The 19,217-nt window shown below is 44.9% G+C and overlaps 4 protein-coding genes across 4 annotated transcripts; all 4 read left to right on the forward strand.

The window, feature by feature from the left end:
• Positions 1–814: 814 nt before the first annotated feature.
• LSM04_008433 (Peptidase S10) lies at positions 815–2,224 on the forward strand (the record flags this gene model as incomplete). Its single annotated transcript, XM_067330018.1, has 1 exon — positions 815–2,224. The coding sequence occupies one exon, from the start codon at positions 815–817 to the stop codon at positions 2,222–2,224; it is 1,410 nt and encodes a 469-aa protein (XP_067191294.1).
• A 1,823-nt stretch (positions 2,225–4,047) lies between these two features.
• Positions 4,048–5,385, forward strand: LSM04_000795 (uncharacterized protein; the record flags this gene model as incomplete). The annotated part of the gene is made up of 1 exon (XM_067330019.1): positions 4,048–5,385. One exon carries the CDS (start codon positions 4,048–4,050, stop codon positions 5,383–5,385), a length of 1,338 nt encoding a protein of 445 aa, XP_067191096.1.
• Positions 5,386–8,257: 2,872 nt separating this feature from the next.
• LSM04_008748 (uncharacterized protein) lies at positions 8,258–9,106 on the forward strand (the record flags this gene model as incomplete). Its single annotated transcript, XM_067330021.1, has 1 exon — positions 8,258–9,106. The coding sequence occupies one exon, from the start codon at positions 8,258–8,260 to the stop codon at positions 9,104–9,106; it is 849 nt and encodes a 282-aa protein (XP_067191301.1).
• Positions 9,107–12,472: 3,366 nt separating this feature from the next.
• On the forward strand, positions 12,473–13,477 carry LSM04_002799 (uncharacterized protein; the record flags this gene model as incomplete). Its single annotated transcript, XM_067330022.1, has 2 exons — positions 12,473–13,213; positions 13,457–13,477. 2 exons carry the CDS (start codon positions 12,473–12,475, stop codon positions 13,475–13,477), a joined length of 762 nt encoding a protein of 253 aa, XP_067191134.1.
• Between the last annotated feature and the right edge of the window lie 5,740 nt (positions 13,478–19,217).

Consider the following 19,217-nt stretch of genomic DNA (forward strand, 5'->3'; position numbering starts at 1 on the left):
AGAGGAGCGAATTTTGGGATGCTGAAGGAATGAAATGGAAGAAGAAGAAGCTCTTACATAACAACAAGAAAAAAAAAAAAACAAAATAACGAAAGAAAAAAAAGAAAGAAAAAGAAAAAAAACTATATGACATGAGAATCATCTTACCACACATGCACCACTACTATCCATTGTAACAGTGATGGATTATTGGGTGGGTTTTAGTGGGATGAGGAAAAGAAAAGAAGAAAAAAAAGCAAGAAATTATTATTTTCTAATTGTTCGCGTATTTCTGTCTGTGTGTATGTGTGTGTGACTGCATTAAAAATGAGGAGTCATGCAGGAAAGAGTGGGGGAAGTGTTGGTGTAATCATTAATACACTTTTTTTTGTCTTTTGTTTTTTCTTTCTCTTTTGTTTTTGCACTTTCCTCTTTGTTTTTCTCCTTGGATTGTATCTGTTATTTCAGCAATTAACAGAGAAATCAAAGATACATGAAATGAAAGAGCGTATAATATGTGCAGGATGAAAGGAAACAAGAGTGGAAATGGCACAACACACAAATTTAAAGTTGAACCAAACCAAAAACAAAACCCCCCCCCCAAAAAAAAAACAATATTTCGCTTTCCTTTACGGTCTTGTTATCCTTTATTTCATTCCTTGATAATTAATGTATACTATGCGTTGTATATATTCTGCTTTATACCTCATTTTTTTTTTCTTTCTATCCCTTTCTTTTCTCTCTCATTTTTCCCCTTTTTTAAATACAGAAAAAAATTTCCTAACACTAGAGTGAAATCTATTACAACTTATTCATCGAAGTTCTACACCACATCATGACCCGATCCCTCATCTGTTCACTATTCCCCACACTATTAATATCCACCGTATTACTATTGTCGGGAGTTACGAACGGTCTTTATGCCGTTCCAAAGCCAATGTTGCGGGAAGTGGGTACTGGCTGGAAGGCATGTGACCCAAATGTACCCCAGTGGAGTGGATACTTTGATATTCCCGGTAAAGATGGGGATAAGCATTACTTCTACTGGGCATTTGGACCACGTAATAAGAATCCCAATGCTCCTGTACTGTTATGGATGACGGGTGGACCAGGATGCAGTTCTTCATTGGCACTACTTGTGGAGAATGGACCATGTTTGATGAATGAAACAACAGGTGAAATATACAATAATACATTCGCATGGAACAATGAAGCATATTTGATCTATATTGATCAACCAGCAGGTGTTGGATTTTCGTACGCCAGTAAAGATGATTATGATAAAAATGAAAAGGAAGTCGCAGATGACATATACAATTTCTTACAGGCCTTCTTTGCTCAGCATAAAGAGATTCAAAATAATGATTTCTTCGTTGTTGGTGAAAGCTACGGTGGACATTACGCCCCCGCAACCGCCTACCGTATTAATGAAGGAAATAAAAAACGTGAAGGAATGCCTATTCATCTTGCTGGTCTCGCAGTTGGTAATGGCCTCACAGATCCATATACACAATATGCCGCATATCCATCTGTTGCATGGGATTGGTGTAAGGAGAAACTTGGTAAACCATGCGTTCCAGAGTCAAGCTATAAAATTATGCAATCTATGGTCCCCACGTGTCAAAAATTTATTGAAGTATGTAATTCTGGTGATACTATTGTTGAAGAAGCAGCATGCGTCGCCGGGCGATTCACTTGCAACCCCATTGTCGCTCTCTACAGTTCTACTGGTCTTAACAGTTATGATATACGCAAAAAGTGTGAAGGACCTCTGTGCTATGACTTTGAGGCGGTAAATCGCTTCATGAACAGAAAAGATGTGCAAGAGTCCCTTGGTGTGGATGTACAACAGTGGGAATCATGTAATATGAACGTTAACCAAATGTTTGCCATTGATTGGTTCAAAAACTTTAACTACACCATCCCTGCCCTTCTTAATGAAGACGTACGTGTTATGATATACGCTGGAGATATGGATTTCATCTGCAACTGGGTGGGTAACAAGAACTGGACCATGGCACTCCAGTGGAGCGGGGCTGAGGCATTTCGTAAAGCAGAAGATACACCATTCCGCAGAACAGACGGTGTGGTCGCAGGACTTGTTCGTAGAGTTTCGACAGAAACATCACCGCTGCATTTCAGTTTTGTGCAAGTATATAACGCGGGGCATATGGTGCCTATGGATCAGCCATCTGCGGCCTTTGTGATGATTAACAAGTTTATGCAGAACAAACAGCTGGATTGATAGTTCTTCTTGTTTTTTTTCTCTTTTTTTCTTTTTGTTTTTTTTTTGTTTTTTGCGGGAGTGATTTCTTTTTTTAAAACTTATCATGAGAACGAGGAATAAAAAAAAGTAAAAAAAAAAAGGTAATTTATTATCTCATGTTACTATAATACTGTGTGACCCTTTTTTTTTGCTTGTTTATGTACCACGCCATAGTGAATACAATGCCAATAGGAGAAAACTATCATATTAACCAGAAAATAATTCCCCTGCTTTTGCAATTCAGCGTGTCTTTTTCTTCTTTTTTTTCTTCGGGTTGGAATTTACGTATTAGCCCACTATTTTTTTTATTTCGCTTGCCCAAAGAAACCCCAATGACTTATATATTGCTTTTAATCGAATAATACTGCCTTTTGTATTCTTTTTTCCCGCTGCATTTTTTACACAAAGAGTTCCCAAATGGTAGTATAAAAAAATAATATAGGTTACCGATGTAGAACGAAAACTGCTACAGCAATACCCAAAGAAGTATACGCATTATTTACATAGACTCTTGGGTTCTTGTCTACTTCCTTCCAGTATTCTTTTCTATATGATAATAAAAAATGGTTGTACCTTCTTAATGCAAATATAAACAGAGAAATGAAAAAAATATACGGAAATACTTCGTAGTGTTCCCCGGCGATTTTGTGGTGAGACGCGGGCAGCGAAAACACAGGCGCTGTGTTTACAACGGTCACTCCGCCTGCACCTGTGCTTCCCAAGATACAACGGCTGTATTCTTCTTCCTTATCTATCTGTCTATCTATCTGTGTGTGTGTGACTGGCAATGTGATGTGAACCATCGAGGCATTTGTATGACCACAACGTGACTTAGACCTCCGTGCACCAAGCTACCTACCACAGGCACGGGACTGACATGCCACACTGCTCCCCCTCATCATACGATATGACTCCCTTCTCTCTTTCTTTCCTTGTATCCACATATACACACGTACATACATGCACAGATACACACAGACATGCCTGCTGTATTGTTCTGCACGCGGTCCATTAAGTGGCGGCCCACTGCGGCAGCACGGCGTGTGTGTGCGGTAGACGACGACACCGCGGGTAGCACCGTTGCGGGGCACGCCCATTGCCCCAACGGCGGACTTGCCTGCGGAAGAAACACGCGCACATATTCACTCCTTACAGCGATAGTGGCACGCCTCAAACACAAAGGTCCCTGGGCGGCTGTATGAATCGTTGCTGCTCCACAGGATACCCACTGAGGCAAGATGAAGCAGCAGCAGGATGGGTGTGGCCGTGTGGTTGCGGTGGGGCTGAGTGTAATCCCTTGTGGTTTCTCCTGTGTGCTGGGTTCACCGTCCCTCTGTATATACAATGCCGGTGTCTCTCTGGGGTGTTGTAATTCTGTTGGTGAGTGTGACCGCAACATGATTTGCATTGGTTCACTGGATTCTGTTTGTACCGCTCTTTCTGCATCCACAGTGCTGCACCAATCATCATGAGACCCCGCGATGCTTTTGTTATTATTGTTGTTGTGTACTGTGCACTGCCCTTTCTTTTTTGTTTGGTGTTGTTGCTTTGTGTTTGTGTGTGTGTTGACCTCTATGGGCTGCAGGGAACTGTGTTGTGAGTGGGTTTACTGTTCCATCACTTTGTTTGTTTGATTGCTGTTATGTTGTGTACTTTCTCTCTCTCTCTCTCTCTCTCTCTGTGGAGCTGTGTTGCCCTCTGCTCTGTCCCTCTGCCTTCTGTGTTAGCTGTGCTTCTCTTCCTCTTCTCTTCTTTGTTGCCACAGACCCTAGCAACCCACAGTGACATTGAATAAAACAAGGATGCTCGTCCAACTGCGCCGCGTGGTGTACCTGTTGGTACTGCTGCAGTGCTGTGCGTGTGTGGTAAATGTTGCGAGTGTAGTTGGCAGTCAAGCCAATGGGGACAATAAATTGGCACCGAAGATTGATGATTTGATCTCAAAAGCTGTGGATTTGACGAATAAAGCTACGGTTATGATGGATACCTTGAGTAATACAGCGAAAGAATGTGCTGCCATTGTGAGTGTTGTTGATAGTGGCGTCAATAAGGCGAATGAAGCTGTCAAGGAGGCAGAAGGGTATACAAATAAAATTACAGAAGGGGTGGAAAGGGTAAATGTTGGAGACAGTAAAGTTGAGGGGCTCATTCTACAGTGGGAAAATGTTATTAACTATACCAAGGCAGCAGCTGCAAATGCAACGGAAACTTGTGCTGAGGAGAAAGGAATTAGTGCAAATGGAGCTGCAGAAGAACTCTCTGGTGTGGGTGTTAAACTGAAAGAAATATTGTCTCGTTACCTGACCTCAGAAGAGGTCACTACTTCTGGTTCAAACCCTGTTGAGTCTGTTGCTATTTTCGAGCGGTACAATGATGGTCAGTTAAAGGTAAACGATGTTCAAAAAGCCTCCGCAACTTTGAAAAGGATTGTCCTGTCATTCAAAAAGGCTGCAGATAAAACAGAGGAAAGTTCAAATGCAGCGACTACAGCAGCTCAACTCTTGAAGGAAAAAATGGAAAAACTGAAGTCCGTAGTAGAAGCGGCAGCACAGAAGAATAGGAACACAGAATCAGAGGGAAATATGGAACGCGCAATAAAAAACGAGGAACGACTCCAGGGGCAAACGGAAAAGAACTACGAACAAAATGAAGGCCCAGCGAGTGTGAGCCAGCAAACTGACTTGCCAACAACAGCTGTTGGAAGTGATACAGAGAAACGAGTGGAAACACCATTGAAAAACACATTACCACGGGAAGAGAGAACTGAAAAGGATGCAGAAAACGTACACAAAATCAGCGTAATCAAACAAACTGAATCATTAACAACTATTGCGAAAGGAGAACCACAAAGAAGTGTAGAAGTGCCAGTCGACAATACAGTAAAACTACAAGACGAAACGAATAAGGGTGAAAACGACAAAAACAAACAAACAGACGTGGTTGAGGAAAATAACGCACAAAAAATGGAAACTCCAAGTGAAGAAAGAAAGGGAAAAGAGGCGGTAACTGGTAATCATCACAGTGTAACCGCAAGCTCCACTAACTCCACTGTTGCTGACATTGTGGGGTCTACAAATAAAATGTCATCTGCTTCCCTTTCCTTCAAATTCCATCCCTTTGCATGTGCCTCCTGCGATTGACACCAGCCGCAGTCCTGCATTGGTGCGCAGTCCCTTGCTGCTCCTTGTTCTGCTGTGTGTGCTGGGCTGCACTCTCGTTTGCTGATCGTTGTTCCCGTGACACAGCTGCACAGTTGTTAACCTTTGTTTGAGTGGATATGAATGCATTGTAAGGGCACCTTTCTTTTTTGTTGAATATCAGACCTTTTCTTTATTATGATCCTGTTCGATAAGTCTCTTGTTTGCACTTTTTTGCTGGACGAATCTATTGGACTCCCTATGGCACTCATCAGACGACAGACCCTCTTTTTGTGATGGAGTGTCCTCCTTCTTTGTTGGCATTATCTGGGCTATGCTTTGCCTCCATTTACTGTGCCCGTCTTGTGAAGTGTGTGTGCGTTCCGTAATATTACTAACTTTTGCTTTTCCCCATGGGACTGGGATAGAATCCCCGATATGTTTCAATTGCCGTGACTGAAATGTGAAGAATGGCAGGAGGTTCAAGGCACACAAACACGCACACTACCGACCTTTCTTCTCTTTGTGTGTGTGTGTGGACTGTCATCGTGTGTGCATCATTCCCACTGCTCGCCCTGTACGAGAGACACACACACCAACTGCAGGGAATTGTGTTCTTGCCTCCTGGACATCTTCACATGGTGATCACGGCTTTCTTTTCTTTTTGTTTGTTTTTATTATTTTGCTTGTTCCTTGTGTGTGTGTGTGTGTTTCATCATAATTACATTGCATGTTATGTGCAGCTGTGTGTTTCTCCTTTGCGTTTCCGATACACCTTGTGTATCTTGTGTGGTCATTTTTATGGAACGGTTTTTTTTATTATTATATACAAACTGCTGCACGGACATCAAGAATAAAGACATGGACACGGCACGTTCAGTACACAATGCTTTTCCGTTGTTAACCTCCGGGTGGATTGGACCGTGTCCAGGAAATCGCAGCCACACTAAGTCATGAATTTCTTTCGCTTTTACATCTTTGCTCTATCATTGTGTCTGCCGCACGCAGTCACTCTTATTTACATTTTTATTTTGGTAAAAAGTATTGGTGGGTTGTAGGTGTTTGAGTCTTTTTCTGTGTGTGTTCAGCTTGCTACTCGCACCGCCCACGCAATGAAAACACATTTCTTTGTTCTCACCTTCTCTCTCGGTGGTGTCACTCACGGCATTGCCGCGAGCATATTTCTGCCCTTGTGGCGTGTGTGGTGTGTGGCTTGCTTGAGTGACTTCAGCCTGCGGGGAGGGACTGAGACTGGTCCGCTTCGGCTTCACGTAATGGGTCTGTTTTTTTTTCTTTTTGGGGTCTGACTTGATGTGCTGGTGTGGGTGAATGTTTTTCTCTGATGAGAGTGGCACCTGTGTTTATTGTATTGTGAGTGCCTTGTGTGCTGTTGGTATACTGTTTTTTTTTCTTTTTGCTCCTCTTTTGTTTTTCTGCTCCTCTCTGCAGGTGTGTGACTCAGTGTAGGGTTTGGTGACTGCCGCACTGCCTCTCTGGTATGAGTGCGTGGGTGTGTGGCTGTCTGTGCCATTGTGTGTGGGCTGTGAGTGGGAAGGGGGCTTTGTGTTGCTGGACCACACCACTGCGGCGATTGTGGGGTTTGTGTTTGTGTCTTCTTCATGCCTTTACTTCTTTATTCCCGTTGTTGTTGCTGTAGTTAACAGGGGCCGCTATAGCTGGTGTGCTGTGCCTCCCCGTTACTTTCTCCCTCTCCCTCTCACTTTCTGTGACTGTGCGGGCAGCGAAAACACAGGCGCTGTGTTTACAACGGTCACTCCGCCTGCACCTGTGCTTCCCAAGATACAACGGCTGTATTCTTCTTCCTTATCTATCTGTCTATCTATCTGTGTGTGTGTGACTGGCAATGTGATGTGAACCATCGAGGCATTTGTATGACCACAACGTGACTTAGACCTCCGTGCACCAAGCTACCTACCACAGGCACGGGACTGACATGCCACACTGCTCCCCCTCATCATACGATATGACTCCCTTCTCTCTTTCTTTCCTTGTATCCACATATACACACGTACATACATGCACAGATACACACAGACATGCCTGCTGTATTGTTCTGCACGCGGTCCATTAAGTGGCGGCCCACTGCGGCAGCACGGCGTGTGTGTGCGGTAGACGACGACACCGCGGGTAGCACCGTTGCGGGGCACGCCCATTGCCCCAACGGCGGACTTGCCTGCGGAAGAAACACGCGCACATATTCACTCCTTACAGCGATAGTGGCACGCCTCAAACACAAAGGTCCCTGGGCGGCTGTATGAATCGTTGCTGCTCCACAGGATACCCACTGAGGCAAGATGAAGCAGCAGCAGGATGGGTGTGGCCGTGTGGTTGCGGTGGGGCTGAGTGTAATCCCTTTTGGTTTCTCCTGTGTGCTGGGTTCACCGTCCCTCTGTATATACAATGCCGGTGTCTCTCTGCGGTGTTGTAATTCTGTTGGCGCGTGTGACCGCAACATGATTTGCATTGGTGCACTGGATTCTGTTTGTACTGATGTCTCTGCATCCACAGTGCTGCACCAATCGTCATGATTCTCCACGATGCTTTTGTTATTATTGTTGTTGTGTACTTGTGCACTGCTCGCTCTTTTTTGTTTGCTGTTGCTTTGTTTTTTGTGTGTTGACCTCTATGGGCTGCAGGGACCTGTGTTGTGAGTGGGTTTACCGTTCCATCACTTTGTTGTTTGATTGCTGTTATGTTGTGTACTTTCTCTCTCTCTCTCTCTCTCTCTCTCTGTGGAGCTGTGTTGCCCTCTGCTCTGTCCCTCTGCCTTCTGTGTTAGCTGTGCTTCTCTTCCTCTTCTCTTCTTTGTTGCCACAGACCCTAGCAACCCACAGTGACATTGAATAAAGCAAGGATGCTCGTCCAACTGCGCCGCGTGGTGTACCTGTTGGTACTGCTGCAGTGCTGTGCGTGTGTGGTAAATGTTGCGAGTGTAGTTGGCAGTCAAGCCAATGGGGACAATAAATTGGCACCGAAGATTGATGATTTGATCTCAAAAGCTGTGGATTTGACGAATAAAGCTACGGTTATGATGGATACCTTGAGTAATACAGCGAAAGAATGTGCTGCCATTGTGAGTGTTGTTGATAGTGGCGTCAATAAGGCGAATGAAGCTGTCAAGGAGGCAGAAGGGTATACAAATAAAATTACAGAAGGGGTGGAAAGGGTAAATGTTGGAGACAGTAAAGTTGAGGGGCTCATTCTACAGTGGGAAAATGTTATTAACTATACCAAGGCAGCAGCTGCAAATGCAACGGAAACTTGTGCTGAGGAGAAAGGAATTAGTGCAAATGGAGCTGCAGAAGAACTCTCTGGTGTGGGTGTTAAACTGAAAGAAATATTGTCTCGTTACCTGACCTCAGAAGAGGTCACTACTTCTGGTTCAAACCCTGTTGAGTCTGTTGCTATTTTCGAGCGGTACAATGATGGTCAGTTAAAGGTAAACGATGTTCAAAAAGCCTCCGCAACTTTGAAAAGGATTGTCCTGTCATTCAAAAAGGCTGCAGATAAAACAGAGGAAAGTTCAAATGCAGCGACTACAGCAGCTCAACTCTTGAAGGAAAAAATGGAAAAACTGAAGTCCGTAGTAGAAGCGGCAGCACAGAAGAATAGGAACACAGAATCAGAGGGAAATATGGAACGCGCAATAAAAAAACGAGGAACGACTCCAGGGGCAAACGGAAAAGAACTACGAACAAAATGAAGGCCCAGCGAGTGTGAGCCAGCAAACTGACTTGCCAACAACAGCTGTTGGAAGTGATACAGAGAAACGAGTGGAAACACCATTGAAAAACACATTACCACGGGAAGAGAGAACTGAAAAGGATGCAGAAAACGTACACAAAATCAGCGTAATCAAACAAACTGAATCATTAACAACTATTGCGAAAGGAGAACCACAAAGAAGTGTAGAAGTGCCAGTCGACAATACAGTAAAACTACAAGACGAAACGAATAAGGGTGAAAACGACAAAAACAAACAAACAGACGTGGTTGAGGAAAATAACGCACAAAAAATGGAAACTCCAAGTGAAGAAAGAAAGGGAAAAGAGGCGGTAACTGGTAATCATCACAGTGTAACCGCAAGCTCCACTAACTCCACTGTTGCTGACATTGTGGGGTCTACAAATAAAATGTCATCTGCTTCCTTTCCTTCAAATTCCATCCCTTTGCATGTGCCTCCTGCGATTGACACCAGCCGCAGTCCTGCATTGGTGCGCAGTCCCTTGCTGCTCCTTGTTCTGCTGTGTGTGCTGGGCTGCACTCTCGTTTGCTGATCGTTGTTCCCGTGACACAGCTGCACAGTTGTTAACCTTTGTTTGAGTGGATATGAATGCATTGTAAGGGCACCTTTCTTTTTTGTTGAATATCAGACCTTTTCTTTATTATGATCCTGTTCGATAAGTCTCTTGTTTGCACTTTTTTGCTGGACGAATCTATTGGACTCCCTATGGCACTCATCAGACGACAGACCCTCTTTTTGTGATGGAGTGTCCTCCTTCTTTGTTGGCATTATCTGGGCTATGCTTTGCCTCCATTTACTGTGCCCGTCTTGTGAAGTGTGTGTGCGTTCCGTAATATTACTAACTTTTGCTTTTCCCCATGGGACTGGGATAGAATCCCCGATATGTTTCAATTGCCGTGACTGAAATGTGAAGAATGGCAGGAGGTTCAAGGCACACAAACACGCACACTACCGACCTTTCTTCTCTTTGTGTGTGTGTGTGGACTGTCATCGTGTGTGCATCATTCCCACTGCTCGCCCTGTACGAGAGACACACACACCAACTGCAGGGAATTGTGTTCTTGCCTCCTGGACATCTTCACATGGTGATCACGGCTTTCTTTTCTTTTTGTTTGTTTTTATTATTTTGCTTGTTCCTTGTGTGTGTGTGTGTTTCATCATAATTACATTGCATGTTATGTGCAGCTGTGTGTTTCTCCTTTGCGTTTCCGATACACCTTGTGTATCTTGTGTGGTCATTTTTATGGAACGGTTTTTTTTATTATTATATACAAACTGCTGCACGGACATCAAGAATAAAGACATGGACACGGCACGTTCAGTACACAATGCTTTTCCGTTGTTAACCTCCGGGTGGATTGGACCGTGTCCAGGAAATCGCAGCCACACTAAGTCATGAATTTCTTTCGCTTTTACATCTTTGCTCTATCATTGTGTCTGCCGCACGCAGTCACTCTTATTTACATTTTTATTTTGGTAAAAAGTATTGGTGGGTTGTAGGTGTTTGAGTCTTTTTCTGTGTGTGTTCAGCTTGCTACTCGCACCGCCCACGCAATGAAAACACATTTCTTTGTTCTCACCTTCTCTCTCGGTGGTGTCACTCACGGCATTGCCGCGAGCATATTTGTGCCCTTGTGGCGTGTGTGGTGTGTGGCTTGCTTGAGTGACTTCAGCCTGCGGGGAGGGACTGAGACTGGTCCGCTTCGGCTTCACGTAATGGGTCTGTTTTTTTTTCTTTTTGGGGTCTGACTTGATGTGCTGGTGTGGGTGAATGCTTTTCTCTGATGAGAGTGGCACCTGTGTTTATTGTATTGTGAGTGCCTTGTGTGCTGTTGGTATACTGTTTTTTTTTTTCTTTTTGCTCCTCTTTTGTTTTTCTGCTCCTCTCTGCAGGTGTGTGACTCAGTGTAGGGTTTGGTGACTGCCGCACTGCCTCTCTGGTATGAGTGCGTGGGTGTGTGGCTGTCTGTGCCATTGTGTGTGGGCTGTGAGTGGGAAGGGGGCTTTGTGTTGCTGGACCACACCACTGCGGCGATTGTGGGGTTTGTGTTTGTGTCTTCTTCATGCCTTTACTTCTTTATTCCCGTTGTTGTTGCTGTAGTTAACAGGGGCCGCTATAGCTGGTGTGCTGTGCCTCCACCCCGTTACTTTCTCCCTCTCCCTCTCACTTTCTGTGACTGTGCGGGCAGCGAAAACACAGGCGCTGTGTTTACAACGGTCACTCCGCCTGCACCTGTGCTTCCCAAGATACAACGGCTGTATTCTTCTTCCTTATCTATCTGTCTATCTATCTGTGTGTGTGTGACTGGCAATGTGATGTGAACCATCGAGGCATTTGTATGACCACAACGTGACTTAGACCTCCGTGCACCAAGCTACCTACCACAGGCACGGGACTGACATGCCACACTGCTCCCCCTCATCATACGATATGACTCCCTTCTCTCTTTCTTTCCTTGTATCCACATATACACACGTACATACATGCACAGATACACACAGACATGCCTGCTGTATTGTTCTGCACGCGGTCCATTAAGTGGCGGCCCACTGCGGCAGCACGGCGTGTGTGTGCGGTAGACGACGACACCGCGGGTAGCACCGTTGCGGGGCACGCCCATTGCCCCAACGGCGGACTTGCCTGCGGAAGAAACACGCGCACATATTCACTCCTTACAGCGATAGTGGCACGCCTCAAACACAAAGGTCCCTGGGCGGCTGTATGAATCGTTGCTGCTCCACAGGATACCCACTGAGGCAAGGTGAAGCAGCAGCAGGATGGGTGTGGCCGTGTGGTTGCGGTGGGGCTGAGTGTAATCCCTTGTGGTTTCTCCTGTGTGCTGGGTTCACCGTCCCTCTGTATATACAATGCCGGTGTCTCTCTGCGGTGTTGTAATTCTGTTGGCGCGTGTGACCGCAACATGATTTGCATTGGTGCACTGGATTCTGTTTGTACTGATGTCTCTGCATCCACAGTGCTGCACCAATCGTCATGATTCTCCACGATGCTTTTGTTATTATTGTTGTTGTGTACTTGTGCACTGCTCGCTCTTTTTTGTTTGCTGTTGCTTTGTTTTTTGTGTGTTGACCTCTATGGGCTGCAGGGACCTGTGTTGTGAGTGGGTTTACCGTTCCATCACTTTGTTGTTTGATTGCTGTTATGTTGTGTACTTTCTCTCTCTCTCTCTCTCTCTCTCTCTCTGTGGAGCTGTGTTGCCCTCTGCTCTGTCCCTCTGCCTTCTGTGTTAGCTGTGCTTCTCTTCCTCTTCTCTTCTTTGTTGCCACAGACCCTAGCAACCCACAGTGACATTGAATAAAGCAAGGATGCTCGTCCAACTGCGCCGCGTGGTGTACCTGTTGGTACTGCTGCAGTGCTGTGCGTGTGTTACATATGCTGCAAGTATAAAAACAGCAGGATCACCTGGAAATTCCTTTACTGAACTTCAAATTGATGTGTTGATGCCAAAAGTTGAGATATTAATAGATGGAGCTCAGGTTTTTCTGAACCATACAAAAAATTTGACGAAAGAGTGTACTTTAGCCGCAGATGTGGTTTCAGGTGTTGTGGATAAAGTCAATGACTTTGTCAAAGAGGTTGAAGATTATATGGATAATGTTACAGGTGATTTCTCTGCTGCTGTAAAGTACGTGCACGCTAAAAAGAGTGAGGCAGAAGAAATTACGGAGCAGTTAATGAATGCAAGTGTTCATGCAAAAGCGGCAGCTGTAAAAGCAAGGGAAACAGCTTATACTTCCATCGCTAAGTCTATAGAACTGGATGATGTGGCTGATACTCTGCTTAAATTGACTCATGAGTATATTGAGTCCCTGTTGCATCACAATAGGCCTTTTGGGAATTTACAAATTACAAAGGATAGAGGTGATAAAAGCATAGTTCTATCAGGAACCGCAAAGAAATTTGTGATGAGGTTGGAGAATGGTGCAACATCAGTAACCCAAGAGGCTGATAGGGCGGAGGAAATGGTAGAAGAAGCCAGTCGTGCAGAGAAACAACTTGAAGAGACAATTGAGAAGCTTGAAGCTGACATTGATTTCAATGATTATGTATCTTCGAATATTAATGGGGTTGCTGTCAACAGGGTAAACGTCAACAAAATCACTGACAGCAGCAGCAGTCCTGCATTAGTGCACAGTCCCTTCCTGCTCCTTGTTCTGCTGTGTGTGCTGGGTTGCACTGGTATGTTCTGAGGGAAGCTGTATGTATGTGTGGAGAAGGTGAATCCCCTCTGTATTCTTTGCGTGTTTCGTTTTCTGCGTGACCCGTGATTTGATTGATGAGCAGCACAGGGACGACGCATTGGCATTTGATGATTGCTTGACTGGGGTTCATCAAGGGTCTGTTAGCCTTATAGGCATGTGCTTTTTTTTTTTTATTTTCCTTTCATGGGGCTCTGTGTGCTCCAGCCCTGGTTTATATACTTTTGTTTCCCTTCTGCAGCACTGGCTGTTCCCGTGCAGGCGTGTGGTGTGCTACTGTGATGGTGTACTGTTCTGCTGCACGTACGAGTGTGCGCGGCCATCTGCAGATCAATTGATATACACTATACAGTTATCTTGTGTGCTTTTTTTTATTTTAATTGGAATAACTGTGTAGGTTTTTTTTGTTTACTGTGTCCCCCCTTCTCTCAATATAACCGTATCCTTGGGCATTTGACTGCATACTCATTGGTACCAATGTTACTTTTTTTGATTGTGCAGGCTCCTAAAGAGGGAGTGAAGTAATTAAATAATGTTTCCTTTTTATATATACGCATTCATATATACACGGGGGTTTTTTACGTATTGGAGTTTGGTAAGAGACAAGTCTGTGTCCATGGAGTGCAGTCACATTTAATTGGCTAGCGCATCTGGTAGGAATATTTATTTTGTATTTTCTTTTTCAGTGATTCTTTAGTTCTGCTTCATGGACGACACTACTTTTTCTGCATGTTTGTATACATATTGTTTTTGCATTGCTCTTTGCGTTGTTCTTTTTTTTTCTTCTTCCTTGTTGCCACAGACCCTAGCAACTCACAGTGACATTGAATAAAACAAGGATGCTCGTCCAACTGCGCCGCGTGGTGTACCTGTTGGTACTGCTGCACTTCTGTACTTGTGTGATTAACTCCGTAAGTGGTACGCCTTCCAGAGATCCTGATTTAAGTGGTTTAAAAGAAGAAATTGATGAATTGAAAGCTAAGGTGGAAGAGGAGAAAGTTAAACTTGATGGTACCCTTCCGGCATTAAGTACCGCAAGGAGTAAGTACAAAACAACAGCTCAACGCGCTAAGAATGACTCAAATGAGTGCAAGAATTTTGCCGAAGAGATTAAAAGTGGATTAACGGATGTTACCGGTAATGAAAAGAAGGAAGCCGAAGAACTTGTGGATCGCTGCACTGATGCCGCACGTGATGTGAAAAATGCTGCTGCTGAGGCAGATAAAAAGGCTGATGACCGTATTGCTGCCGCAGAAAAACATTTGGTGACTGTGACTGAACTCTACAATAAATGTGTTGCTTATTCTGGTTTACTAAGACGTCTCGAGGAAGAAGACAAAGTTTCTACCGAGGAGATGAAAAGGGGCTTTAAAATTCTTGATGATGTCAGAGCTATAAAGAGTTCCGCAAAGAAAATGAAGAAAGATGCCACAACCGCCAAGCGGGAAATTGCCAATGCCCAGAAACTGGAAGAAGCAGCGGCTGAAGCTGCGAAGCTTTTGGAGGACGCTATTCAAAACCCAAAGACTGCAGCAAGAGCAGCGAAAAGAAATGTCAAAGAAGAAATAAACGAAGCGTTGGATCAGTAAAAAGGAAGCTGAAAAACAACCGAGCACAGATGAAAATACGGCAACTGTGAGCAACAGAATGACCAACATGTACTGAAAGAAAACGGCAGAGACGAAGGTTCTAAGGAAGAGAGGGAAACAAGTAATAACCCAACCGCTGCTGAAACATTGAACTCTCAAAATATGCTAACTGATTCTCGTTCTACAGCTACCATGGACATCACAATATCGGGATTCAGTGACAGCAGCAGCAGTCCTGCATTGGTGCACGGTCCCTTGCTGCTCCTTGTTCTGCTGTGTGTGCTGGGCTGCACTCTCGTTTGCTGATCGTTGTTCCCGTGACACAGCTGCACAGTTGTTAACCTTTGTTTGAGTGGATATGAATGCATTGTAAGGGCACCTTTCTTTTTTGTTGAATATCAGACCTTTTCTTTATTATGATCCTGTTCGATAAGTCTCTTGTTTGCACTTTTTTGCTGGACGAATCTATTGGACTCCCTATGGCACTCATCAGACGACAGACCCTCTTTTTGTGATGGAGTGTCCTCCTTCTTTGTTGGCATTATCTGGGCTATGCTTTGCCTCCATTTACTGTGCCCGTCTTGTGAAGTGTGTGTGCGTTCCGTAATATTACTAACTTTTGCTTTTCCCCATGGGACTGGGATAGAATCCCCGATATGTTTCAATTGCCGTGACTGAAATGTGAAGAATGGCAGGAGGTTCAAGGCACACAAACACGCACACTACCGACCTTTCTTCTCTTTTTGTGTGTGTGTGGACTGTCATCGTGTGTGCATCATTCCCATTGCTCGCCCTGTACGAGAGACACACACACCAACTGCAGGGAATTGTGTTCTTGCCTCCTGGACATCTTCACATGGTGATCACAGCTTTCTTTTCTTTTTGTTTTTATTATTTTGCTTGTTCCTTGTGTGTGTGTGTGTGTTTCATCATAATTACATTGCATGTTATGTGCAGCTGTGTGTTTCTCTTTTGCGTTTCCGATACACCTTGTGTATCTTGTGTGGTCATTTTTATGGAACGTTTTTTTTATTATTATATACAAACTGCTGCACGGACATCAAGAATAAAGACATGGACACGGCACGTTCAGTACACAATGATTTTCCGTTGTTAACCTCCGGGTGGATTGGACCGTGTCCAGGAAATCGCAGCCACACTAAGTCATGAATTTCTTTCGCTTTTACATCTTTGCTCTATCATTGTGTCTGCCGCACGCAGTCACTCTTATTTACATTTTTATTTTGGTAAAAAGTATTGGTGGGTTGTAGGTGTTTGAGTCTTTTTCTGTGTGTGTTCAGCTTGCTACTCGCACCGCCCACGCAATGAAAACACATTTCTTTGTTCTCACCTTCTCTCTCGGTGGTGTCACTCACGGCATTGCCGCGAGCATATTTGTGCCCTTGTGGCGTGTGTGGTGTGTGGCTTGCTTGAGTGACTTCAGCCTGCGGGGAGGGACTGAGACTGGTCCGCTTCGGCTTCACGTAATGGGTCTGTTTTTTTTTTCTTTTTGGGGTCTGACTTGATGTGCTGGTGTGGGTGAATGTTTTTCTCTGATGAGAGTGGCACCTGTGTTTATTGTATTGTGAGTGCCTTGTGTGCTGTTGGTATACTGTTTTTTTTTCTTTTTGCTCCTCTCTGCAGGTGTGTGACTCAGTGTAGGGTTTGGTGACTGCCGCACTGCCTCTCTGGTATGAGTGCGTGGGTGTGTGGCTGTCTGTGCCATTGTGTGTGGGCTGTGAGTGGGAAGGGGGCTTTGTGTTGCTGGACCACACCACTGCGGTGACTGTGGGGTTTGTGTTTGTGGTGTGGCTGTGCCGGGCGCTGATGTCTGCGGCGTGCACTAACGGCCGGTGTGGCGATATCCCCCGCTGTGTGTGTGAGCGGCCGGCGTGGCGGAGTGGCGGAGTGGCTCCCTTGCACTAGTCCGCTGCGCTGCGGTGTGATTGGGCCTGAGCGGGGAGAGCACAGAACCCTGCGGTGTTGGTATGTGGTCTGGCTCTGTGGTGTGTGATGGGTTTACCGTTCCATCACTTTGTTGTTTGATTGCTGTTATGTTGTGTACTTTCTCTCTCTCTCTCTCTGTGGAGCTGTGGTGCCCTCTGCTCTGTCCCTCTGCCTTCTGTGTTAGCTGTGCTTCTCTTCCTCTTCTCTTCTTTGTTGCCACAGACACAAGCAACCCACAGTGACATTGAATAAAGCAAGGATGCTCGTCCAACTGCGCCGCGTGGTGTACCTGTTGGTACTGCTGCAGTGCTGTGCGTGTGTCGCAAATGCTAATCTTACCAGTGACCCTCAAATGAACTATTTGAAGCAAAATACACAATTTTTAAGGGACGTCGAAGGCAACATGACCTCGCGACGCAGAGACACATTAAGGAATTTACGTGCTTTGAAGAGTGAAGTGATGTCTTGCAAGAAATATTCTGAAAGTGCTACATCTGCTGCACAGGAAGCAGATCAAATTCGCCATGACATTGAGGCTGTGATGGGGAAAAATGGTGTGACTGCTTCGCGTGAAGGTGTTGTCGATGAGAGTGCAGCTGAAGAGCTGCTGAAGAATAGTAAAGACACAGCACAAAAAATAAAAGTTGCCATTACCGATGCGAGGGCAGCGGCATCGAAGGTAAGGAATTTAAGTACTCTCTGCTATAATGCGTTTGACGGATTGAACAGTTTGATATGGGCTCATAGGCTTGCTTTGCAGAGATATTTAAGCGCAACTAACAGTGCAGGAAACCTGGTATTCAACGTGACGGAACAAGTGCGGCTCACTAACAGGAGCGAGAGGAGACGGAACAAGGCGTATAAAGTCATGAAGCGTGCCATTCGTGCCGGGCAACGGGGTCTTAAGTTGGGTGAAGCGACTTATCAGCAAGTTGCGGCTGCGGAACAAGCATTGAGACGACTCCAAAGTGTTACAAAGCAACTCGAAGCGATTATGAAAAGAACTTCTTCTACTGCCCCGGCGAAGAAACTAGAGGAGGTTTCGCAGAGTGGAACAGGAAATCAACTGGCTGGAAACCCGACCAAAGAGCAGGAAGGCTTGAGGACTAACAGTAAGAGTGAAGAAGCAAGTGCAGCGGTAACAACCACAATTGAGATTTCTGAGACACTGAGTGAAGCATTGACTCATGCATGAGATACTGTCCCCAGGGATTCTGTACCATTTGGTGTTGCACGGACCGCTGACAGCAGCAGCAGTCCTGCATTGGTGCACAGTCCCTTGCTGCTTCTTGTTCTGCTGTGCTTGCTGGGCTGCACTGGGGTGTTCTGAGGGAAGCGGCAGGTGTGTGTGTGTGAAGAAGGTGAGTCCCCTCTGTATTCTTTGCGTGTTTCGTTTTCTGCGTGACCCGTGGTTTGATTGATGTGCAGCGCAGGGACGACGCATTGGCTGCTGGTGATTGCTCCACTGGGGTTCGTCAAGGGCTCATTAGCCTTACAGGCATGTGCTTTTTTTGTTTTTTTATTGTTTTTTTGTTTTTCTGTGCTGGGGTACTGTGCGCCAGCCCTGGTTTATATACTTTTGTTTTCCTTCTGTAGCACTGGGTATTACCGTGCAAGCGTGTGGTGTGCTACTGTGATGGTGGACTGTTCTGCTGCACCTGCAAGTGTGCACAGCCATCTGCTGATCAATTGATATACACTCTGCCATTTTCTTGTGTGCTTTTTTTGTTTCGAAAATTCTAATTGGAATTACTGTGTAGGTTTTTTTCGTTTACTGTGTCCCCCCTTCTCTCAATATAACCGTATCCTTGGGCATTTGACTGCATACTCATTGGTACCAATGTTACTTTTTTTGATTGTGCAGGCTCCTAAAGAGGGAGTGAAGTAATTAAATAATGTTTCCTTTTTATATATACGCATTCATATATACACGGGGGTTTTTTACGTATTGGAGTTTGGTAAGAGACAAGTCTGTGTCCATGGAGTGCAGTCACATTTAATTGGCTAGCGCATCTGGTAGGAATATTTATTTTGTATTTTCTTTTTCAGTGATTCTTTAGTTCTGCTTCATGGACGACACTACTTTTTCTGCATGTTTGTATACATATTGTTTTTGCATTGCTCTTTGCGTTGTTCTTTTTTTTTTTCTTCCTTGTTGCCACAGACCCTAGCAACTCACAGTGACATTGAATAAAACAAGGATGCTCGTCCAACTGCGCCGCGTGGTGTACCTGTTGGTACTGCTGCACTTCTGTACTTGTGTGATTAACTCCGTAAGTGGTACGCCTTCCAGAGATCCTGATTTAAGTGGTTTA

Source organism: Trypanosoma melophagium, assembly GCF_022059095.1.
Source record: "Trypanosoma melophagium isolate St. Kilda chromosome Unknown ctg24segment1, whole genome shotgun sequence".
Lineage (NCBI taxonomy): Eukaryota > Euglenozoa > Kinetoplastea > Trypanosomatida > Trypanosomatidae > Trypanosoma > Trypanosoma melophagium.